The 25,815-nt window shown below is 40.5% G+C and overlaps 1 protein-coding gene across 6 annotated transcripts; it reads left to right on the top strand.

Moving 5' to 3' along the window:
* Positions 1-2,910: 2,910 nt before the first annotated feature.
* Positions 2,911-23,491, top strand: rb1cc1 (RB1-inducible coiled-coil 1). 6 transcript variants are annotated; one of them, XM_058392404.1, is made up of 24 exons: positions 2,911-3,325; positions 6,580-6,637; positions 6,828-6,959; positions 7,339-7,465; positions 7,906-8,076; positions 8,246-8,448; positions 8,527-8,920; positions 9,168-9,338; positions 9,484-9,668; positions 9,781-9,967; positions 12,374-12,455; positions 12,572-12,636; positions 12,734-12,837; positions 13,987-14,113; positions 14,209-16,082; positions 16,332-16,488; positions 17,441-17,549; positions 17,669-17,951; positions 18,857-18,911; positions 19,009-19,056; positions 21,143-21,201; positions 21,299-21,426; positions 22,230-22,300; positions 22,477-23,491. In XM_058392404.1, exons 3-24 carry the CDS (start codon positions 6,889-6,891, stop codon positions 22,552-22,554), a joined length of 4,749 nt encoding a protein of 1,582 aa, XP_058248387.1. In that variant the 5' UTR covers positions 2,911-3,325; positions 6,580-6,637; positions 6,828-6,888; the 3' UTR covers positions 22,555-23,491. The 6 variants fall into 6 exon arrangements, with proteins under 6 accessions (XP_058248387.1, XP_058248415.1, XP_058248368.1 ...); XM_058392432.1 differs by lacking the exon at positions 6,580-6,637 and having other exon boundaries at positions 22,233-22,300; XM_058392385.1 differs by lacking the exon at positions 6,580-6,637 and having other exon boundaries at positions 2,912-3,325.
* Positions 23,492-25,815: the final 2,324 nt, after the last annotated feature.

Here is a 25,815-nt window from a genome sequence, read left to right as displayed (position 1 = left end):
GAAACTGAGCATCTTCTTGCTCTTGATTGATTTCTTAAATTCATCTTACCATGATGATGTACTGATATAGATTATTAACACTTCACACCTTTATGAGCGTGTAAGGTAAGGTAAGGTTGCCACATCTCTCATGTCTAAGCTGCTCATTCGAAGGCAGGAGTCTCCAGTGTCAGTGCTTTGTAAAACTATGTTTTCAACACAAGTAAGACTTTTACATATTGCGGCTCCTCAGTAACAACATGGCAAACTTGGCTAAATTTTTTTACTGTGTCAGGTTCAAAACAGATGTTTACAGCTGCTTTAACATAAGGCATGATGAAGGAACTTGTTTTGCATATGTTCCACAACATATGTGGTCTTGAGTATTGTCAGAAGACTGATGACGCTACAGGAAATAAAAACAAGCTGTCAGTCACAGCTTTGTTACACCACTGTGTCATTGATTATTTTTGCCAAGTCCCCCCCCCACCCCGAACATCTCATTAGCAGTTAAAATCGGAACCCTCGCTGTTGGGGTTAAGCAAAAAGTCCTAACCCTGAGCTACTCAGGTGAATAAATGTAAATGTAATCAGACTCCAGTGTCATTGGGTCTACAGCTAGAGTTTTCTGCAGTCCAGTCACATCGTTTTTTTATGTAAATGCACATGCAGAACAACATGGTGGGGTAGTTAAACTGTCAGTTGGTGCGTTCGCAAAATTAATTTCCCTCCTGGAGGAATAGACCGGTTCGTATTCGAGGCCGGAATGTCGATGAGCTATGTCTAAGATTATGATAAAGTGCTTTTTGGAGAACTCACTGAGCAGACGGGTCACAAGGGCAGTTTTGCTGCATTCCTTTAAGGCAGATACAATAACAGCCAATCAGCTTTTTGAATGAAATTTTAAGCTATGTATGAGGACTGCAATGGGGAGGGGTGTGCCCGGTGAGAGGGGTGGAGGTGATTTAAATATTTATAAACATTCTTTTGGCTGCATGGGTGTAACCCACAAAGTGGTATTTTAATAATAGTAATTATTCTGAAATGGGGATTGGTTCATAGCAACAAGGCTGACCACTGGTTCCATAAGCAGCAGTCCGAGCACAGTGTCAGCATCATTCAGCTCAGAAAACTGCCACCACACACCGAGTTACAGTAAACTTCCCATAATGCATGAGGAATTCCTTCAGAGTAGCAAGCATTGCTTTAAATACATGGCAGACACAAACAAATATGCTAATTAGTGGGCGTGGCTACTATTCATTAAATCCGCTTCAGCCAAATCTAGCTCTAAACAGTCGTTCCTTCTCTTCAGGAAACTGAAAAAGTGCATCCCTCTGTAAAATATGATTTAGTCAGTTGCTATGACATCCGAACTGCGCTGTGTCTCTTGCACGTGCAAGAAGGAGATTTTCTCGCCTCTAAATAAAGACGCTCCTCAGACACAGTAGGGGTCCAGGTGTCCAGTCGGTCTATAGGTCGAGCGATGACGTCCAGCCTCTGTTTAGATTAAAGACTCCCCCCTGCCCATCCCCGTTCCTCAGTGGGAGATGAACAGTTGGTCTCAGGATCAGATGGCCATCATCTAGTTCGGAATAATACACGGTGAAGGACGCTCTTGACGCTCGACGTCACCTATACTGACATCTTAGGGGTCAGTTGAGAAATTCACAAAGTGAGGAATCCAGAATTCAAAAGCAAGGTCACTCCAGAGTCACCTAGTCTGGCAAGGACAATGATATATAATTAAAGTCTGTAAAATTATTAATGAGTCATTAAAATGAACTGTGATGCCATTGTAAAACAATAGGGGAAAAATAGATGGCAGTAGGGGGGTATTGGTGTTTTATGTTTAAGAAAAAATAAAAATAAGGTGTCAAAAAGAGCTCATTTTTAACCCTTTGGGGCACTGCACCCTGTATTCTCATGTATACAGGCACCCTACTGGGCATTTCTTCACGTTTTTCTATTTCCCACTAGTGTATGTTACCAAGACTGTAAAGGCAACCTAGAGTGCACAGGTTTCCTTGCATGCAGAAGAAACCTATAGGGCACCGCATCACATATTCAATACTGCAAGTGCACCCTAGAGGGCGTGTCATCTCATTTTCTTTGCATGTAGGAGAATTCAGAAGTTTGCTGCATCATGTATTCTCCACTGGATGGGGGCCTGACTCACACAAAGGGGCACCTAATATGGAACATAGTGGCACCCTAGGGGGCATGGCATCACTTTTTCTATTTGAATGGCAGCCAATACGCTACTTAAATTACATTATATCCACCTGGAGTGTTTTCTTTCATGCAGAATGAGTCTACAGGGCATTGCACCACACATTATCCATAGAACCATCTTGTCACGTTTTCTCACCTGTAAGGTCACTTTATAGGGTGTTTTATGCCACTCAAGCTGGCATTTCATCACATTTTTACATTTGAAGGTCAACTTCATTACATTTTCCTCACCGTGAGGACACACTATAAGGCACTACAACATGTCTCCCAGCACATTTGTGTCACAATTTCAAGGTAACAGGCTGACATGCTGTGTTTTTGTGTTATCTTTGAGAGAGAGAGAGAAAGAGAGAGGGGGAGAGAGACAGACAGACAGAGAGAGAGAGAGAGAGAGAGAGAGAGAGAGACAGACAGACAGACAGACAGAAAGAGAGAGAGAGAGAGAGAGAGAGAGAGAGAGAGACAGACAGACAGAAAGAGAGAGAGAGAGAAAGAGACAGACAGACAGACAGAGATTTTTTTATAGCTGCTATAACGTGAGTGATAAGACGTAACTTGTCTCCTGGACATTAGGTGTAGCTCTAATTGGATAAAAAAGTGTGATGTGCTTTAATTGCAAAGTGCTGTTGAATTGGCCGCCGAGTGTGTGCTCCATCCCAGAATGCACTGCGGTACACAATGACGTCAAGGTCGACGACGACGACGACAACAACAAAACAGAGAGCAGCACTAACACTGTGGAAGGGTGTTAGCCTGTTCAGTTAGCTTGGGGCTGAGAATAACGCTAATGAGACACACAGAATTGACATTTGGGAGGATAAGAAGCATTGTTATTGTTAGTAGTGTTTAGAGTAATGTTTTATGAGATAGGTTTTTAAGGAGTACGCGTCAGATTTGAAGTGGCACGGCTTTCTGCCTTCATGAAGAGCAAAGCCCGTGTGTATTCACTGCTCGGGTATTATCGATAGCCTGTTAGCCCGGCAGCTAATCCAGCTAGCATAACATTCTCTATGTGCAGCTAGCATTAGCCAGGGAGTGTTAGCCTCGGAGCACGCGAGCTTTTTTGCTGCTGCTCGTCTCAACGCGAAGGATGGACATCGACAATTAACAGGTATTTAACAGGGACTTTAATGGATTTAACTCTAAAATCTGCACATTAGCGTACTGTCTGGGCTTATTAGCATTAAGGTATGTCGGCTGGACCTTATGACATTGTAGGCAAGAGCTCGTTTTGTTGCTGGTTTTATTTACGTTTATCCTTGCTAGCAAGTTAGGATTGGTCGTAGGGGGAAAAACACGAGGGTTACCCGGTCATTTCTAGAATGTAAAATGTATAGATCATGATTTCAGACTGAAATTTTGGTGCGTTTTACGTCGATAGGGTCAGTGGTACCTACTGCTGTCCGAGTCGACTCCGAATCCGACTCCGAGTCGATTCCACATAATGTACATAATACACATAATATTGTTTGGAGTTTAGAGTCCAGGAAAGGAAGACACGTGACTGTAAATAATAATAATAATAATAATAACAATAATAAAGAGCCAGTCTGACTTTTAAAAATTTATTTTTCTAAGTTTACAGAAACAGTTTCCAGGTTAAAGGATTTATTTTAGTTTCTGTTGCATCACAAAGGGCACTTAAAAAACACCCTTTAAACGGGGAATCTTTCTCAATGTCCATCATAAAGAATGTGGCGAATTTAACTGATTTTAACAATATTATTCATACATTTTTCTTCCCTTTTGGATGTTAGTGTCTTGTGAAATAGAGAAATTATTTTTGTCTTGAAATATAAACGGAGCAACGCAGTAATAGTTAACATGAACTTAAATAAAAAATAGTATAGAATCAAAACTCTATTCGTTAGCGAACTACATACACACCATTTTAATAGAAACACCTGTACACCTGCTCATTTATGCATCAGTCCATCACGGTACAGGTGAAGAGATTCATCACATCCAACATCAAAACGTCTGATTTTAACTGTGGCATGGTTGTTGGTACACACAAAGGTATGGGCTCTTGACCTGTATCTGCATGATTTTTATGCAGATTATTGATGCATGATTGGCTGATTAAATATCTACATAAATGTAAAGGTGTTCCTAATAAAGTGGACAGGGAGTGTCTAGCTTAATGGTGGGGTTTTTTTTGAGAAAACAATTGGCAGTGTGTTATTCTTACACCAGTTATAAATATACAGAACTAATTACACTTTACATTGTACACAAACATGAGAACAATTAAATGACACAGAATCGACTTTCTGGTCTTCAGTGGACTAATTATAGATGAAGTGTATATGTTGTCTTGTTTATTAAGCAGACAGTTGGTAAAGTAAATATATTTTTGCAATATTAACATGGAACTCTTAACTAATCACACTTAATTGTGAATGAACTTGAGCTGAACAATCAACCGACACGGAATCGACTCTATTTTTCAGTGGACTTATTGTAGATTAATAGTATTTTTATTAGTTTTTCTTGGAAACACTTGGTCAAATAAATTATCATTATACTCGGTATATAAGTAATATAAGACTTTGAATATATTTACATTGCATTATGGATGAACATGAAAAGTAAAAATAATGACACGGAATCGAATCTCTAGCTTTATTTATTTATTTATGCGTTCAGAATCGGAGAATCGACTCTATTCTTGATTCCAGGAATCATATAATTGGAATCGACTCATGTTCGGAATCGACTCCGAACCCCAAAGTAAATAATATTAGCAATATTAACTTGGAACTAATCCCACTTTAGCGTGAATGAACTTGAGCTGAACAATCAACCGACTTGGAATCGATTCTGTTTCTTAATGGACTGAGTGTAGATTAAGGGTATTTTTTGTATTAGTCTTTCGAGGAAACAGTTAGTCAATTAAATTATTCTTATACTCGGTATATAAGTAATATTGGACATTGAAAATATTTACATTGCATTATGGATGAACATGATAAGTAAAAAATAATCGACACGGAATCGACTCTCATTTTATTTATTTATCCGCTCAGAATCGGAGAATCGACTCTATACTTGATTCCTGGAATCATATAATCGGAATCGACTCGTGTTCTGAATCGACTCCGAACCCCATCTGACAGATGCAGATATTAGCACGGCTAACTTGGCTAACGGCATTATCTCGTAACGCGGAGATTAAAGGACATTTTAAGGTTCTACACTTTACAAAACCAAGCGTAACGATGTAAGCAGAAGCTTGCCTCTCTAAAAACGTATTCTGGCTCAATTTTCTTTACATTATTCCTTTATAGATACAGTATATTATATAAACATTGTCCGCGTTGAAAGGGAAAGCGTTCAGTTAGGAGAGCGCGTGCTAGCTAGCGTAGAGGTTCAGCTGATTACTTTGCTGTTATTGATGACTTTTTTTGTTTGTTTGTTTAAATACACAGTTTTAGGTTGGTATTTTAACCCAAACTGCGTCCTTTAACACCATGAAGTGTTTATTTCGTGAAGTAAACAGTTGTTCCTTAATGGTTCAGTTTAATGGTGAGGAAACAACATGACTCAGCCTGAAATACTCCATGGTAGGCGCTCGGTTAGTAAACACACACACACACTACTCTCTCTCTCTCTCTCTCTCTCTCTCTCTCTCTCTCTCTCTCTCTCTCCTGTATTAAACTGCAGATGAAATGTCAAGGTAGTTTTTGTGTTTTTGTTACCTCAGGTTCACTCCTCATTACGTCACGTGGGGGGCGTCATAGTGTAACATGCCTTCATTGACCAACCTCGCCTGGATCTGACTTAAAAATAAATAATAAAAAAAATTAAAAGTGCCTTTAAAACACCCCGAAGGTTGCGAAAGTGATGCAGGGTAAAATTTAATACTTTAAGACATAATTATAAACGTGAATTTTAAAAAAAATCATCTGGGTGTGTTTTGAGATGCGACGGCTTAAATGTAAAGAGTGTAATATGTCAATTTAACAATAATCCACATCTTAATGAGATTATTTTTGTGCGTGGGGGAAAAAATGAACAGGCGAAGATTAGATGCTGGGGCTGATTTCTGTCAAGCCCAGATTGTAGACGTGTCGTCGTCATGTGACCCACACAGAGCGACACGCCCGCTAGATCTGATCTCCGTCTTCTGATTTTGCGGATAGACTGCTGTGTTTGTGATTTCTAGAGACAGGCAGTTAGTGAAATTGTGTGTGTGTAAAAAGTACACATCTGGAAGTATTTCTGTACATTAGATCACAGGATAGAACTAAACTGTTTTATTTTTTCTTTGGAAATACATCCTCGCTTTCATATAGAATAGATTTTATATTTTTAATTCCATAATTGTTAAAATAATTAGATTGTATGTATGTGTTGTGATAGGGTGTTTTAGCCATCCTGAAGACTGAAAACATAAACCTACAGCTTTGATCTCTGACTGGTATGTTAAGGAATGTTTTTTTTTTGTTCTTGGCAAGTTTTGGTAAATAAAAGCGGTTTATGATTAGACGTATATTAAGTGAAGATCTCAGAATTTCCTGGCTCACAGGTCTGGTTCATCATCTCGTAACGAGCTCAAATGCATGTCATTTCAAGATTTCAATCCCAGGCTTTTCCTCTCTCCTCCTCAGGTGAGCATCACAGACTAGATGAAGCAGCCAGGCCACGGGGAAGCTGAGTGGAGAATTCAATATGAAGTTGTACGTGTTCCAGGTCAATAACGGGAGCATGTTGACCTTCGACACCGAGCTAGCGGTGCAAACGTAAGTCGGCTCTGGAAGCGAGGAAGAGTTTATAGATATCATGAGTAATGTGGATACCGAATGACGTAACCACGTCTGGTGGTATGGAGACTAATTTGTGACTAATTATTACCTAACGTCTTTATGGACCTTGCTTTGTGCACCAACAGTCATGTTGGAACAGGAAGCGGTCATCCCCAAACTGTTCCCACAAAGTTGGGAGCATGAAATTGTCCAAATTGTCTTGGTATGAAGCTGAAGCATTAAGAGTTCCTTTCACTGGAACTAAGGGTCCGAGCCCAGCCCCTGAAAAACAACACCTGAACTCAATGATTTGGAGGGTGTCCCAATACTTTTGGCAATATAATGTAAGGACTATATGTTTCTCTCTCTCTTGTAGTGTTCTGGACCTTAAACATGCAATCCAGGCTAAGTACAAGATCGCTGCTCAGCATCAGGTGCTGGTGGTTAATGGAGGCGAGTGTATGGTGGCCGAGAGGAGAGTGTGTAGCTACAGTGCAGGCACGGTGAGTTGTGTGTGTGTGTGAGATATAAGGCATCTAAACCTCAAAAACACGTAGTTTATTTCTAGTTTAGGGTTTATCTGCTGTTTGAAACCAGGGAGGTGGACGTTTTGTGGTAAAACTAATCATTTCGTTCCAATACAACGACTTGGATAACTTTTTCCTTCTTATGACAAGCCGAGTTGAGTGCATTCTTAAACAATTAGGAATTACTTTAGTTATCTTTTTTTTTTTTCCCAAAAAAAAATCCAACTGATGAAAGCTCTGTCTGTCCTCTTTCACGTACACAAGCTCACAGATGCCTAATTTTGCTGTGATTGACAGGGGAGAAAGTGAATGCCCCACCCACTGAGTTTTGAACAGCAGCAGTTTGTTTTGTGGAGTAGTTCATTTAAAAGTAACCCTGTTCTATCTCTTTATTTTTTGTTCTTTTCACATCTAAGGATACGAACCCCATCTTCTTGTTCAACAAAGAGATGATCTTGTGTGACCGTGCGCCGACGATCCCCAAGACCACCTTCACCGTGGAGAATGAGATGGAGATGAAGGTGGAGGAGTCGCTCATGATGCCGGCCGTGTTTCACACCGTGGCCTCGCGGACGCAGCTCGCCGTGGTACTCTCCTCACGCTTTACACACTTTAATAACAAGGCTTATACGCCTGCTAATCTTTCTGACTGAAGAGTTATCAGCATTTTGTAGGGCAGAAGAAGATCTATTTATTCTGGTCACTCATTTCTGCTCATGTTGTGCTCATTTTTAACATTTTTTTTCTTCCCCCAAGGAAATGTTTGAAGTCGCCAAGAAGCTGTGCTCCTTCTGTGAACGCCTGGTCCATGATGAACACCTTCAGCACCAGGGCTGGGCGGCCATCATGGCCAATCTGGACGACTGCACCACATCCTATCAGAAGCTGCTCTCGAAGTTCGACATCGCCTACACTAATTACCAACAGGATTTCGAAGACATCAAACTGAAGCTGACAAAGTGAGTAGCTACAGTGTAAAATGTTTTCTTTTTAAACCTCGCACCTGTAACCTTATTTCAACGCTTGTACACCTCCAGGCTCGGTACGGCCGTATCGGTCATGGCGAAAATCCCTCTGCTGGAGTGTCTGACCCGCCACAGCTACCGAGAAAGCCTGGAGAAATCCTGCTCCCCACATCCCAAACCCGACGGCGAAGAAGGAGCGTCCTCCCAGTCGGCCATCTCGGGCCTTGCGGAGGCCCAGCAGGACCAGAAATCTCCCGCTTCAGGGGAATCCGCATCTCCGGGCAGAGCGGGAAGCAGCAGCGCCAGTGGCCTGCAGGAGGCGCTGGAGGAAGAAAAGGAGCAGGAGGAGACGGAAAAAACGGACGTTCCATCGTTTAACGTCACGCTGCTGGACTGGATCAATGTACAGGACCGTCCCAATGATGTTGAGGCTGTAGTGAGGAAGTGCTTCGACTCCATCAACAGAGTAAGCGCAAGGAGAAACGTCTCCTTACACCATGTTTTTAAGATTTCATCCTCCAAACCAATCAGATTTGTGAGTTCGTCAAAGATGAAGCATAAAAAATGTCCTAATATGCAGCATTTTTGGATATTTCGTGGATTCTGATCAACCGTCATACCCGACGTTTATTCTGCTAAAGTTACTTGTATAACGTTTGTAATGATTCGCATTTGTTGTTGTCTCACGCCAGCATGTGCTCTTATTTTTGTAGCTCGATCCGCGGATTATTCAGCCGTTCCTCCTCGAGTGCCGGGACACTATTACCAAACTGGATAATCAAAACATGAAGGCCATAAAGGGGCTGGAAGACAGATTGTATGCACTCGACCAAATGATTGCCAGCTGCAAAAAGCTAGTGAACGAACAGAAGGAGCTCGCTCAGGTACGCTGTTTTTATTTTTTTGTTTGGCACATCTTCATTATCTCATTACGGCTCATTCTTTTTCTTAGAGCAAACAACTTTTCTGGGTTTTTTTTGTTTGTTTGTTTTTTTTTTTTTACATTAGCCATGATTTTCTTTTTCACAGGGATTTTTAGCCAATCAGATGAGGGCTGAAAACCTGAAGGATAACTCAGTGCTGCCTGACCTGTGTCTGAGTCACGCCAATCAGCTGATGATCATGCTGACCAACCACAGGAAGCTGTTGGACATTAAGCAGAAGTGTACGACTGCCAAACAGGAACTGGCCAACAACCTGCAAGTCCGTCTCAAGTAAGGACGTTCGCCATACCGCTCGACGTTTTTGCTTAACGAGCAGCGACTGTAGTAGGAATGCGTTTCAGGTAGACGTGGTGTCAGAATACATGTCATGCCTTGCTTATAGATGGTGCTGCTACGTGATGCTGCATGCGGATCAGAACGGCGAGAAGCTACAAGCACTGCTGCGCCTCCTGACTGAGCTGCTGGAGAGAGTGCGTGTGGTGGAGGCCCTCAGTACCGTCCCGCAGATGTACTGCCTGGCCGTGGTGGAGGTGGTGCGTCGGAAAATGTTCGTTAAACACTACAGAGAGGTGAGGTGATCCATAATCCACTGACTTATTCTTTAATTCCTAACTCTGTGTTTTACTGTAGGGCAGTGCGCATGGATTCATGATTCTGATTGGCCAGTATGTGTGTAACAGTAAACCCTGGCACAAGTTCTAATACAGTATCGTTTTTATAGCAGCATCTTATTTATAGAAAATGAAAATTAAAACAAAACTGCTGTTATTTAATAAAACGTATATAATCGCTGATATGGAGGGATTATGTAAGGAGTCTCCAGGCACTGTGTTGCTCTTTAGTCTTATTAACTTTAAAGGAATGTCTGAAGCCTTTTAGTACAGCACAGTGGAATTCTTTTCTTTGCATATCCCAGCTGAGGAAGTTGGGGTCAGAGCCAGGGGCAGTTATGATACAGCACCCCTGGAGCAGGGAGGGTTAAGGGTCTTGCTCAGGTGCCCAACAGTGGAGCTTGGCGGTGCTGGGGCTTGAACCCTGATCTTCAGATCAACAACCCAGAGCCTTAACCACTTGCCCATTCAGTGTAGATAACCATTGCAGGAAACATTGAATGGCCCGTAGTGGGATCAAACCCGCGACCTTGGCATTATTAGCACCACGCTCTTAACCAACTGAGTCATCCTAACAGGCCCATTGGTCTGTGTAAAGCAAAGTGAAATTGAGAGCAAGAGCTAGCTTATTTTTCCCACCCGTTAAATGTAACTGTAAACAGATAAAAACTGCAATATTTATTATTAGTGAATACCTGTGGTGTTAGAAGAAGGAGTTAACGTTATCACAACAGCCCAGCAGCACGGGGCAGTGGTGGCTCAAGAGGTTAAGGGTTGTTGATCTGAAGATCAGGGTTCAAGCCCCAGCACCGCCAAGATCCACTGTTGGGCTCTTGAGCAAGCTCCTTAACCCTCTGAGCTCCAGGGCTGCTGTATCATAGCTGCCCCTGAGCTTTCACCCCAGCTTCGTCAGCTGGGAAATGCAAAGTAAGATATTCCCTTATGGTGTAATTAGAGCTGGGCGATATGGCCAAAAAATTGAATCTCCGATTTTTTTTAAAACAAAATTCGATTTTCAATTTTAAAACGATTATTTTTCTTTAAAAAAAAAAAATTAATAACACACTAGAGACTATAGAATACATTTTTTTTAAATCTGAGCAAAAACAATATAACCAAACATATGAACTGCTAATTTGGACTAAAAGTGCAAAATTACTTTCGCTAACAAGTTTTTTTTTTTTGTTATTTTAGAAAAACAAATAATCAATACAACAACATAAAAACCCTTTTTGGGGATTTATAAAATGCAAACTTACTAATAAAGTTCTAATTATTCTAGTAAAATAAAGTAATATAACAAAATATGAGGGATTTGTAAAGTGCAAACTGCAGACTTAACTTAAATCACTTTTTATAAAATAAATAATTGTCACCTGGAAAAGAATCCCTGAAGAAAAACAATTTTGTAAATCAGTTCAACATTCAACTAACACGCTAAATAAAAACAAACAGGTGCCAGACAGCATTTTACATCTGTGTATACGGGCACAATCAGGGGTGAGCCTAGGATTTTCATTTAAGGGGGACTCCACCCCCAATGCGGGGATAATAGTAAAAAATATAAATAAAATAAAAGTTTGACTAACAGGGTAGGATGGTAAACGTATAGCAGCATTCCACTGTATTGCATAGATGTGTTTTATAACATTTGAGTACTGAACAAGCCAAATACGAGTCTTCCTGATCTCACACGCACACACACACACACACACACACACACACGCACACTTGTCCTCTGATCCTCGCTCTGCGACGCCGCGGTTTCTTCAGTCGGATTGAAGACCATGCTGAAAGACAGGGAGGAGCCGAAGTCTGCCGCCGTTTCCGTCGCTAGGCCATTTTTAACATTTCTATTCAGCCACCCTAAGAATTCTGCGATTCTGCATAAACTCTACACAAATTCGTGATCGCTTCAGTCCCCTTTAAATTTCATATGAAAACGGCGGCAGACTTTCGGCTCCTCCCCGTCTTTCAGCGCGTATGAAGAAACCGCGCCTCTCTTAGAAACAAGCTCTTTGCGTCGCAGAACTACAGAAGCTCACTCTGCCAAACCAAAGTGAAATCAGAAAATCGATTTTTGGTTTTTCAACATAAACCATAAATTCGAATTAATCGATAATAACGATTAGTCGCCCAGCTCTAGTTGTAATACACGTGTGGTGATAAAGGCTTCTTCTAATTTTATTTCTCTTCTATAACAACACACAATATTAAGTGTTAATACAGTAGTCCAGCTCAATCTAGCCCACACCCACACAGAATTTACTACATATCCTCCATATCTGTTTATTCCTTCTGTATTCCTAACATGTAGCACTCGCACTGAGCAGCAATGCTTTCTGTGCTTTGTGTTTCCCCCAGTGGGCCAGTGCGCTGGTGAAAGATGGGAAAAACCTCTACGAGGCAGAGAAAGCCAAAAGGGAGACTTTTGGCAAGCTGTTCAGTAAGTACGAGCTTACTGTTTGTGTTCTCCACAAATCTGCTGAGCTTCATGTAAACATGGATAAAAAGCACGGAGGTCCAGGAGCCAGTGTGAAGTAGATCTTTTTTGCCTTGTAGGAAAGTCGTTCCTCAGAAATCGATTGTTCCGTGGACTCGACTCGTGGCCTCCTTCGTCATTTTGTGTAAGTGTTTGAACATGTCATAGTATAGCTTAGAATTCTTTCTTTCCTTTTTTTCTCAGATCACTCTTTCACTTGCTCATTTTTCCCCCCCATACAGACAAGAAAGCCTCGCAAGTTTGACTTTGAGCTTCCGGACATTTCCCTGAACGACCTGCAGTATCTGAAGAGCTGCTGTCCTGCTGAAGTGCAGCCTTTTCTCAGGTAACATCCAAGCACATGAGCAGGAGTGAGAGAAGTGATTGCTTGGTGAGGAATAAAACCGATGAGGACGTGCTGTTAGAGGTACAGTGTGGTCCTGAGCAAAACCGGGTTAAAGAACAACACAATGTTCTGAAGTTTATGGGCTTTAGTTCCTGCGGGCTTCCCAGGATTAATTTCCTGTGCTAAACACTCCCTGGGTTAAAGTACCAGTGAAATCTTGGTACATTTAATTCTACTCTTATCTTTGTGGCACTTGTATTTATAGTGCTTTTAGTACATATGTTATATATTTATAATCTTCTTACATGACAGCAATTTATTACTTTTTTTAATGTATTTAAGGACAACATACAGTACAATATGTTCCATTTATAGCTATATTTAATGAATGTCCACAAAACAAGTTAGGTCCTGTTGTTACGTATGTTATAGCAGGTATAAAGAGTCTCAACAGCCATTAATTTTATTCTCTGTTAAAGTAAGGATGATAAAATAAATGCAGCTTATCATGTTAGCAATGTGTAAACTCTGAGCTGAAGACTATTCCTCTTTAAGGATTAAATGCCTGGTCTTTGGTTCCTAGTCTTTGATTTCTGGGCCTTGGTTCCTGGTCTTTGGTTCCTAGTCTTTGATTTCTGGGCCTTGGTTCCTGGTCTTTGGTTCCTAGTCTTTGATTTCTGGGCCTTGGTTCCTGGTCTTTGGTTCCTGGTCTTTAGTTCCTGAGCCTTCATTCCTGGTAGGGCTGAAACAACGAACCGATCAAATTGATAATGAAAATCATGGTCAGCGAATGACAAATGAATGATGATCGATTGATCGAAACAATAATCGCCAGATTATTCGATTATGGAAATAATCGTTAGTTACAGCTGTAGTTCCTGGTCTTTGGTTCCTGGGCCTTGGTTCCTGGTCTTTAGTTCTTGGGCTTTGGCTCCTGGTCTTTGGTTCCTGGTCTTTGGTTCCTAGTCTTTGGTTCCTGGTCTTTGTTTCCTAGTCTTTAGTTCCTGGTGTTTAGTATCTGATCTTTAGTTCCTGAGCCTTGGTTTCTGGTTTTCATAGGATAAATATCCTGGGCTAAAACACCAATACAATCTTTGCCTCGTTAATTTTTATATATTTTCCATAGTCACACTGTCTGTTATCTTTCAGGGTTCCATCACTATGTGATTTTGAGCCGTTAAACCACCACACAGAAGCTCTTCATCAGCTGGTACAAGCAGCTCGCAGTGTAGATGAGATGTCTCAAACCATCACAGACTTACTGAGTGAACTGAAGGTACAGCAGAGCTTTTTATTTAAGGTTAATTTAGTTTAATATAGTTTTTTAGTTTAATGTATCCTCTTATGACAATTTTTGCTTTGTCCTTGAAGGTTTCTGGGAGCCAGAGTGCACAGAGACCCAGTTTGGAAAGCAGAACAGAGACCATTCCCACCTCCTCTAAAACCCTGCTCGCCCTCAGCATACAGTCTCCACCCACTCATCCTCTCTCCCTTCCAGCTCCGTTAGAAGATCTGTCCCCTGACAGTATAGATGCCCATACGTTTGACTTTGAAACCATCGGACATCCCAACATGGATCCCGTGCTCCAGCAGGGTTCTCTGGACCTGGACTCTTTAGCCGAGAGCCCGGAGTCGGACTTCATGTCAGCGGTCAATGAGTTTGTCATCGAAGGGAACGTAACATCACCCAATCCCATCAGTGACCCGACGAGTCCCGAGATGATGGTCGAGTCCCTTTACTCCTCGGTCATCAATGCTATAGACAGCAAAAGGATCCAGGACACGACCATGCTTGAGAGAGAGAACTCCAAAATCATGACCCTCAAGCTGACCATAGACAAGTACCGTTCAGCTGCCGAGGAGTCGCAAAGCAACATGAGGAAAGTTAAGGATGACCTCTGTCATTTCCAGGGACTTGTTATGAAAGAGCAGCGGGACTTTGCCTTTGCCTTGAAGAAGATGAGTGTGGAAATCCACAGCATAATCAACAACGTTAGACGCTGTCAGGAAGAGGAACTCAGAGAGGCACACGAGAACGAACTCCGAAAGCTGAAAGACGATCACGAAAAGCACATCCTCCGGCTCAGTGACGAGCTGGAAGGGAACCACAAGATCGTCCGGGATGTCCAGAGGGCCATGCTCGAGCTCGAAGGGCTTGTGGAGAGGAAAGAGAAAGAGCTGGCTCAGATGGAAGGCGAGAGGGAGCGCTTGCTGCAGGAGGTACGCAGCAGCCACCAGCAGGCCATCCAGGAGTTGGAGAGGAACCTTTCTGAGCACAGCAAGGCACTCCAAGACACCCTGCATTCCAGAGACGCTCTTGCCAACCAACTGGAATGCCTGCAAGTCGAGATCGAGCAGAAGATACGCAGAGAAATGGAGCGCGCAGAGAAGAACCGTCTGCAAGACTTGGAAGCTCATTTGAAAACGGAGCACCAAGCTCAAATGGAGATCCTTAAACGCGACAGTCAGAGTGCTCTAGACGCCCTAAACCTCGAGAACCAAGCCAGACTGAAGGAACTCGCAGAAGCACACTTGACTGAGCGCAAGGAGCACGAGTGCCGCTTTAAGGACTACGAGGCACGCATCAGCGAGCTGGCCGACGCCCGGTGCAAACTCGAAGTGGAAATGGCACTTAAAGAGACTGAAATGGATGATCTGCGCTTGCAATACGAGGAAGCCAAGAACCAGCAGGAGGAGTCACTAAAGGCTGAGATGAAGTCACGGACAAAGGCTCTCCAGGAGCAAGTCGAGGTGCTGACGAAGCAGCTACAGAAGAAGAATGAGGAGCACGAGCAAGGCCTGGCCGAGCTGCGTGCTCTGATGCGTCTGGAGAAGGACCACTGCATCTCCGAGCTGGTGGAGCGGCACGATGAGGAGAGCACGCTGCTGCGTCAGGAGTTCTCAGCACTCAAACAGAAGTCTCAGGACGCTGAGAAGGACTGCGAGGAACGCCTGCAGGAGATCCAGCACCAGCTGGAGGACCAGCTCAAAACCTTACACAAGGAACGAGAGGAGGAGCAGAGGGCTTTCGGGGATAAAGAGCGCGACTTGCAAACCGCCATCAGCGACCTGCAGGCCGTGAACAGCCTCCTGTCAGGGCAGCTGGAGCAGGAGCGTCAGGAGACACTGAGAGCCGTGGAGGAGGAGAAGGGCGCCTTACTGCAGAAGGAGGAGCTGGAAGCAAGGCTATTAGGGAAAATTAAACTACTTGAAACTCAACTTGAGGAAAGACAATCCACTGACAAGTAAGTGAGCTAAAACATTCTTCATTGATCATGACTAGAATTATTTAAGAAGCGAATTTCTTGGAATAAAGTGGATTTGATTTTAAGGCAGTCAGCCTCCTTTTTATTGAAATTGAATTTTTAACTATTTTTAGTTTATTTGTTGTTCAGTATTTAAGTTTGTTGATGTTTTCCTGTGTTATATTGTTTCGTAGTTTCTTTACCGTTACACTGATGTATAAACCACTAACCCTGACTGTGATGTTGCAGAGGAGCTGAGGCTGGAGAAAGCGAAGTCGGGGACATCTCATTGCAGCAGAGGTTGGACGAAGAAAAAGCGTCTCTCCTGGGCAAGCTGGAGCTGCTGGAGAAGAAGAAGAACGAGGAACTGCAGAACCTGAAGACCTCGCTGATTGCTGAGCAGCAGGTAGGAGACACTGGAGACCGTTTTCTTTATACATCTATACACTCATAGCTCACTAACTGTAGATCTCGTACGTCCACAAGAGACTTTCCCAATCACTTATTGCTTTATGGAACTATACAGTAGATGGAATGTGCGTTTAATGTCGTGGATTGTCCACTGAACAAGTTAGATGTCATGCACATCTCCACCATGAACATGGTACCATTTCATTAAAGGTCACTGATGGTCCAGTAGGTGGATTTGACATTTAAAAATTTTTTTTAACTCCATGAGCCAAGGCCTTTAAACCGGCCGGTTCACTAAGCTACACCCCCAGGATCTACGACAGCATGTAGAGTGAGTATAAAATGACCGACAGGAGGTCCATCCAAATACAAACTATTACCGCTGTTTTTATACACTTGTGCTGAGGCCATGGGTTAATGGGTTTTCATACAAGTAAGACCTTTGTAAAATTCCACCTTTAAAACAAAAGAAAAACTTTCACTGACTTACACAATGCCTGAATTTTTTTCTGACTCATTTACTGTCTGCTTCGTTGTTGTTGTTGTTGTTGTTGTTGTTGTTGTTGTTGTTTTTCCCTGTAAGCCTGACAACCCGCTAGTGGATAAGTTCTTTAATTATTCTTTGTAATTCGAGTAACGTCTCTTCTATTAAAATATTTCAAAATGTTAGCACTGCCTCCACGAATCTATTTTATTTTATTTACACTTCTTCCATCTTAAATGTTTGCCTACTGGTTTAAATGGAAAAATCAATCTTTCTGCCTCCGTTTGACTCCAGACCAATTAAATAATCGATTGCACACGGTCCACATCTGGCTAGAAGTCGGTCTAACACACCTGATTCAGCCGTGTGTTTCACTCCAAATGCGACAGGAAACACACTTTCCAAACACGGGCATCTTGTACCCTGAAAATGTCACTTTTTTTTTTTTTTTTTTTGTCTCCAGACTAATTTCAACACTGTACTGATGCGGGAGAAATTAAAGAAGGAGCAGATCATCAGTGAGCTGAGTGAGAAGCTGAAGAAGGTGACGCTACAGCAGGAGAAGGATAAGAGTAAGTACAGCATTTCAGCTCTATTCCCAGTGCATGAGAGTCTAGTGTAATGATGATGATGATAATAATAATAATAATAATAGTGATTGTGGTCTGATCATCTTGTTTTGTACCGTCAGGCCTGATCGAGTCTCTCTCTGAGGACCGCGCCACCATCCTGCAGGAGAAGAAACACCTAGAGGAGGAGCTCAACCGCCTCCGGAGCGCCGCCCTCGTCTCCTCCGCTTTCTTTGTGCCCAATCCCATTGCTGTTGCCGTGGAGACGCTTGGAGCGTGTGGGCCCATTCCCACAGAAATCCCCGTTCTACCTGCACTAGATCCGGAGAGGTTGGGGGCTGTGGCTGCGCTGCGAGACGACGATAGAGTGGACTCTGCTGTTGAAGCAAGCATGATGACCGTCCAGTAAGCATCTGATTTTATATACATAAGACAAAATATACACAGAGTTGAACTCACCATGCTGAAGAAAATGACTCTTTGTAGAATGAGACAGATTATAGGTGAGAGGTCAGTCAAGTTCCTTCACACCAAACTGGACCTTGCTTTGGTCACTGTTGTGCAGTCATGTTGTAACAGGAAGGGGTCATCCCCAAACTGTTCCCACAAAGCTGGGAGCATGAAATTGTCCAAAATGTCTTGGTATGAAGCTGAAGCATTAAGAGTTCCTTTCACTGGAACTAAGAGGCCGAGCCCAACACCTGAACTCAATGATTTGGAGGGGTGTCCAAAAACTTTTGCCAATTTAGTGTATTTCCAGAGAGCTTTGTGGCTTTCTTTGGCCAGACTGGGAGATCAGATCAGAGAGATCAGATACAGTGATCAAGAGAGCAGCAAGCTTCACTCATGCAGCGTTTACACACAATGATGCACAACAAAAACAACAGGTACAAGTGAGTCTGATTACAGGGAGAAAGTGATTCGACTCTGAATCAACTCACTTGACACTCCACCCACCATAACCCAATTCCCCACCCACCAACAATCCGATCTTTAAAATGAGCCGTGAGAAGGGAGAAAGACAAAGGTCTGACAAAAAAAGAGGGAAAGACAAAGGTTTATTTGAGTTAATGACTTAAGAGCTTTTTAAGAACTTAAATAAGTTTACGTTTTAAGTATTTTCGCTTGTTTTTGTTTTTGCTTTGTTGAGCTTTGTTTGTATGTTCAGTGTCTAACAGAAAATGGATCCAGTCACTGTGTGTAGTTGAATTTTTAAATGTTTCTTGCTCAGTTATAATGATTGAAATATTCCAAAGATAATTTGTGAAACCAGTGGGATGAGTTAGATTTCTTTTTTTTTTCTCTCGCAGTGATAACGCATTGATGCTGTCAGAGGAGAAGCAAAGGATACTGATGCTGGAAAGGGTCAGTGAATAATCTTCTTCTACACTTCCAGTCTTCTACTGTGAGACAAGATAAAGATAACTGACGCCTTTGTTTTCTCGCATGACTTCCCTTCCAGACGCTGCACATGAAAGAAGAGGAGAACAAGAGGCTCAGCCAAAGACTGGTACGTTGTTCTAGAGGAACTTTTCACAGAGCCTCCCTCTGTGAAAATAGCACTAGGAATGTTTTAATGGGTATTAATAAACTCGTCTAAGACTTGCAAACAACAAGCGAACGAATCCTGCGATACGGAGAAGCGTGTTAATTTGTTAATCATTGAATTAGCGGAGCGGCGTCGCTCAGGTGGCGAACAGCACATTACCAACCCCCTTAATTAAAATACAAGTGATCGAGTCAGCTTGTCCCGCAGGACCGGTCCTGCACACAGGGTTAATCTTTATTTATCGATTTTATTTTGTATGAAAAGCTTAACAGGTATCCGTAGTGGTAGTAGAGAGCATGACCCAGAGGAGCGTTCTGTCCGAATGAGAAGGTAATTTGCTTCAGAGTACCATTTTGACTCGATGAGTTTGACGCTTGCTCATAAACACCACTAGGTGGCACTATAACCAAATTAAACAACGCCCTGACCTCCACTGTCCGCTTTATCCTGTTTAAATCCACAGTACACTGTATGTCTACCATTTTACCACTCAGTCCTAAAACACAACAGGGCTAGATAAAGATCAGGGGAGAAATCATTTTATTCATTTTAACATTCATGCCTTTGTGGGGGTTTTTTTTTTTTTTTGATTGTTTTAGCCCTCAAGGACACAAAACATTGGGTCATTTATTTTCCTGCGCTAGTATGAGGCAATTGGCAAATAGTGAAAGTGAATGAGGAGTCATGCGTGCAAATTGCCGGTTAGCCAGTTGGAGGAGCGAAAGAAAATGTTACGGTGTCAAGAAGGACAAGAGACTAGAATAGTGCTTTCCAGATAAGGAACGGAGAGGCAAAGCTCCAAAAAAAAACCCACCCCAAAATAGAAAGAAAACAATTTGCTTAACATTCTCAGATATACAGAACCTGCCATTTTAAATCAAATAAAAAACAAAGCGATGCCAGCGTCATCATTTCACCTTTATAGTGGTGTAACAACATGATGATAGGTTTTATTTATGTGTCTATTTTGATTTTCTTAAATCTAACCAAGACGTCGAGTTTTGCATTTTGTAAAATATTTCCATTTGCAAGATACTACACCTCTTTTGGAATCTCGCTTACTGATTGGTCGGAAGGTGTCCTATAACACGGCAAGTCCACAGGCTTATATTAAGAAAGCACAACGTTATCGTTTCTATAGTAACAACAGTGTTATGCCACATAATCCAGTAAGAACCATGATGATAAACAGATGTTGAGGTTGATTTGGTGTCAGAGTGGTTTTATTGGTGAAGTAAAGATCTGTGTGTTTGCAGCTCCTATAACTTAATGGCGCCCGTTCCACAGAGCGTAACTATAATCGGATAAAAGTGTCCGGCATCTGTGACTTTAATAATAAATTAAATTGACAAATTGCTCTGGTTTAAGAGGAATAAAGCACTTTAGGGCGGGGCTTCATCACATCAACCTGCTGTCAATCATTTTCAGTGGTGTAAAAAATGTTATTAAATTCTACAGATGATGTCGACGTTTACAGAAAAACTTAACTGAAATGTTTAATTAAATGTGTTTTATAATTAAATGTAATTTTATCTAACTATAATATATATATCTGTAAGGCATTGGCTGTCTATTGATCTGTCTAACTATGCACAAGGTGTAGACTCTATCTATCTATCTATCTATCTGTCTGTCTGTCTGTCTGTCAGTAAGACGTCGATTCTGTCTGTCTGTCTTTCTGTCTATCAGTAAGACGTCGATTCTCTCTGTCTATTTATCTGTCTGTCTGTCTGTCAGTAAGACGTCGATTCTCTCTGTCTATCTATTTATGTCTGTCTGTCTGTCTGTGTATCATTAAGACATCGATTCTTTCTGTCTGTCTATCTGTCTCTATCTATCTATCTATCTATCTATCTATAAGGCATTGTCTATCTATCTATCTATCTATCTATCTATCTATCTATCTATCTATCTATCTATCTATCTATCTATCTATCTATCTATCTGTGTTTTAGTGATTGTTGATGGATGAACATGTTTGTAGAGAATGGTGTAATGTGATAATGTCTGTGTTAAATGAATGTAAAACGTCTCCCGTTCTGTTCAGATGTCCCAGAGCATGTCGTCCGTGTCCTCAAGGCATTCGGAGAAAATCGCTATTCGAGAGTAAGTCTTCATCTTTTTTTTTTCTTTAAACCTGTTATTTTTTTTCTTTATTTTAATTTCATCCTTTTTTTATTTATTTATTTATTTTCTTTCGCAGTTTTCAGGTTGGCGATCTGGTCCTCATAATCCTTGACGAGCGGCACGATAATTACGTTCTGTTCACCGTCGGCCCCACTCTCTACTTCCTGCACTCGGAATCTCTGGCTGCGCTGGACCTCAAGCCTGGTCTGTACACACGCGCACACACACACACACACAGCATCTAAAACATTCATAATAAAGCAGATATCTATCACAGACGTCGAAATCAACAAAGCAGCACTGTATCAGAGTATCAGATTAAACCGCAGAGGTACGTCATATACGATTCGGGCAAAGAGGATTCACGAGCCGCACCAAAACCTTCACCTCGTCTGTAGACACCAAGCCTTTATTAATATCGGTTCCTGAAATGGCTTCCTGTTTACTGTACATGCTTAAAAGTCCAACAGATCATCAGTTAGACTTAGCTCCGGACTCTAAGTGTTTGATTTCAACTACATACAGGCATAAAAAACTGACCTGGAATGTAATCCATGCTATAAATAGCAGATCTGATACAAAATATAATAATTGTGCAACCATGTAATCTTATGATAGATAGATAGATAGATAGATAGATAGATAGATAGATAGATAGATAGATAATCCTGATAATTAGTGTGGTGTCAGCTCAGTGTCTCCTGGAGATGACTGGTTTTCACCCGAACACTGCCTCTGCCCTCAGGCTACAACTTGGTGATAAAATAATAATAATAATACTTATCAATAAATGTATAAGTTTATAAAATATTTTTAAGTAATTAAAAAAAATAGGTATTAATTTGTGAGGGAAATACACACAGCACAGTTGTTGTTTTTTTAATTATTTTTATAAAAAATATTTAAATAGTTAAATTTTTTTTATTGATATTATTTATATATTTATAAATCCCACACCTGATCAAATTATATACTATTTGTTTTGTTTGTTGTTGCTGTTGTTGCAGCAGCTGGAGCTACGAGGCGACCCTGGGTCCTGGGGAAAGTCATGGAGAAGGAATATTGTCAGGCAAAAAAGGTAAAACCATCATATTTATTATTATTATGATTATTATTATTATTATAGAAATTTAGAAAATTGTCAAGAACATCCTGAACTGCACCTTAAGTAAAAGTGCTGTCATTAACAGCAGTTATGCCTGTTTAATTTTGTGTGTGTGTGTGGCCTTTTTCTCTCTCTCCCTCTCTCTTTAGGCCCAAAATCGCTTCAAAGTTCCTCTGGGCACCAAATTCTACCGAGTTAAAGCCGTGCCATGGAATAAGAAGGTGTAAAATTGTAAAGACAAAAAACAACAACAACAAAAACAAGCAAAAAGAAAACAAGCTAGAATGTTTATATCGCTTTTTTTCCTTTTTCTTCGTTTTTTTCACTCAGAAATCTCAGAATTATCACTCTTTCTTTTATTTAATTTTCTGTGGCAACCCGTTTTATTATAATTATTATTAATTGTTTTTTTTTTTTTGTTCGTTTGTTTTTTTACACCTCTGTTTATTCAGAGGTTTGTAAATGTGGACCAAAATATTATGACTTGAATAGAGCAAGTCTGTAAAAATGAACAAAAAAATAATAATAATCTATTCGGAGGGATATATATATATATATATATTATTTCATTATAATTATTAATATTCTTATTAATATTATTTTGTTCACTCGTGGAAAGAGAACATTATGAAAAGACTGCGTCATTATCACTATGAAATAACACGCAAGGTTTTAAAACTACACATTTATTGTAAATGTTTATGAGCGAATGTTCACGGCATGCACTCATACTTATATTTTCTTTAACTCTGGATGTGTCGTAATTGGGTATGTAGGTTTAAAAAAATAAAACCCGTCACACGGCGACGCAGTAAAAACCCCTTTTAAGCTTTTCTGCGATCTTTTAAATCAAAAAAAAAGAAAAAAAAATGAAATAATGCACTTTGGGAGACGCGTCGATCCAAAAGGGAAGCAGTTGTGCTGGCGGGAGAACGAGCGCAAAAACGGAAATAATTAGCAGCACATATCTTCCCACTGTTAGAGAACGTCAACGTGTAGAAACGAAATACTTCCTGTCCGTTGATGTGTGTTCTTGGATTCGAAATCATGGCATTGTATATTATTCATCGAATTGCACAAGTTAAGAAAAATAAAAAAAAATAAAAATAAATAATGACTGTATTGTAAAAGAGTTTTCAAACAATAAAGGTTTGATCCCACTTACTTGGTGTTAGCTCGTTAGTTCAAAAATAAATAATGAAAGGACAGATCTTGGGTATGGAATAAAAATGTTGATTTATAATACACGTATTAGTACAAGGTGATAAAATCGCAAGCTGCTCACATGATCGAAGCGACTCCTCACTTATTAATAATCATTAAGCGAGCTAATAAAGTGAAAAAGCAAAGCTTGCACCGTCATTTGGTTGCTGAAGGAGTTTCTAATTAACTCGATTAACTCAAATTTCTGCCTTCGATTTCTGTTATCACTAAATTTATTGACTTTTACTCTCTTGCTATTTTTTGACAAAGCTGTTATATTTAATTTAACTCTATTTTTTTTTTTTTTTAATTTATTCAATATTTTAAGATATCTTCTTGTTTTGACCAAATCCTTTATATTGACTTGAGAGAGTTGATCTCATTATTTTCTCTCATTATTTTGACTTGGCATCTTGTTATTTTTCACCTTTAAGCCCTAATATCACAATATTTTTTTCAAAAATGTATTTATATATCTGATATTTTTCAAGAATATTTTGACAAGATTTTGAGCTTAATAGCTTACGATTTTTACTTGGCATCTCATTTTTTAATTTAAATTAATTTCGGATCGTTTTATTTAATAAATCGTTATTCTTTTTTTTTTTTTTTAACTTCCACATTATTTCTAAATATTATTTCAGAATTTTTTTTACTCCTTATTTCAAGATATTGTCTTTGTTATTTTTTTTAAAAAATTTTTATGATTATCTTCGACTCAGTATTTCGAGATATCTAGTTTTCCACTTTCTGGATTTTGACTTTCTTGTATTTTCTAGACCGTATCTCGTTATTTAACGAGAGTTCATTATCTTAAGTTCCTAGAAGTCGTTACTTCCAGTAAATATCTCATTATTTCGACCTGCTCTCGAGTAACAACAACGAGTTACTATCTCTTTATTTCTTTGTTTTTCGCTGTATTATCTCATATTTGAACAAACCAGGATCCCAGGATTTTAAACAATTTCGTAACATCGTGAGTCACAATAATGAGTGGAGAAGAATGTAAAGGTGACACCAGTCACTGACACTGGAGACTCCTTCCATAAAATGCCAAATCATCTCCTTCCCCCCCACCCCCATGACCCTTTGAGTATACACAGGTCCAGTGGACTAGCTGTTACCATAGGAACACTAACAAATTTTAACAGAAATTGCTGCTCTTATAGGAAATAAATCAACACCTTCTGGACCAATCAGAGTGCTGTAGTGTAAATAAATAGAAAAAAAAATATCGGCCACTTATTATAGCTGGTGAATATGTTACAGTGCAACAACAACTGTCTGTATTTAATCATAAGTTGTTTTTTTTCTCCCCCTTCTGTCAATATGTGCCTGCTGTTGTATTTATAGACGGTTTGTTCACTATATGACGGGCTTCAGTTCGACAGTGTATATGGTAGTGGGTACGATATACGAGCAGCAGCTTGTGTCATTGTAGAAATAGCCTTTTCGTGTCAATCAAACCTTCTCGGCCCCGCCCCCAGGTGATCTCTATATGATGATGATATATAGATCTATATGTTCTTGTTTAAAATGGTGGGTTAATAAAACCTGCGAGCTCATGCGAGGGTGAGAAAACTGCAGTTACACTCGCGGTGACTCGCAGGCAGCTTCAGGTGTCACTTATCTGCTAAACAGTTTGCCAGGAATTCTCGGAATGATTTCGGAATTTCTAGTACGGAAAAAAAAAGCTAGGTTTTTTTTTTTTTTTTTCCAGATGCATTCAATGCAATTCTTGAATCTGATTGGTCGGGATTCTGTCTGTCTGCGACTCGTGGCTTATCGTTTCTATAGTAACAACTCAATCCCAGGTCGTATTTGTAAATTAAGGTTGACGGAAGGAGTGTCCAGTGTGTGAGTAGTTCAGGAAGGACAATGTTCTTTAATGCAGAAATATTTCAATTGTTTGTGCTGCATCGAGTGGGGTTGTGGGGGTTGGTTTAATGTTGACGCCACTTCGTCACACCAACTTGTTGATTATTTTCTTCGAAAAGCACGCAAGACATGTCTGGCGTTTTTCATTTATTTGAGAATGGAATTTCATTTCAGATCGTTTCAGTTTATTTGGTGGAATTGACAATAATAATCAATGAGTCCTGTCTTAATTCTGCACGCGTTCCCCGGCTGGAGTGTGTGTATATATATATATATATGTGTGTGTGTGTATATGTGTGTGTGTGTGTGTGTGTGTGTGTGTATATATATATATATAAAATGTTTTTTGTTTTAAACAGAAGGTTTAATGCGAGTCAAACACAATAAGTTCTTTCCCCAGCGTTCGC

The sequence above is a fragment of the Hemibagrus wyckioides genome, linkage group LG01, assembly GCF_019097595.1.
Source record: "Hemibagrus wyckioides isolate EC202008001 linkage group LG01, SWU_Hwy_1.0, whole genome shotgun sequence".
NCBI lineage: Eukaryota > Metazoa > Chordata > Actinopteri > Siluriformes > Bagridae > Hemibagrus > Hemibagrus wyckioides.
This window is presented reverse-complemented; position numbering and strand designations above follow the sequence as displayed.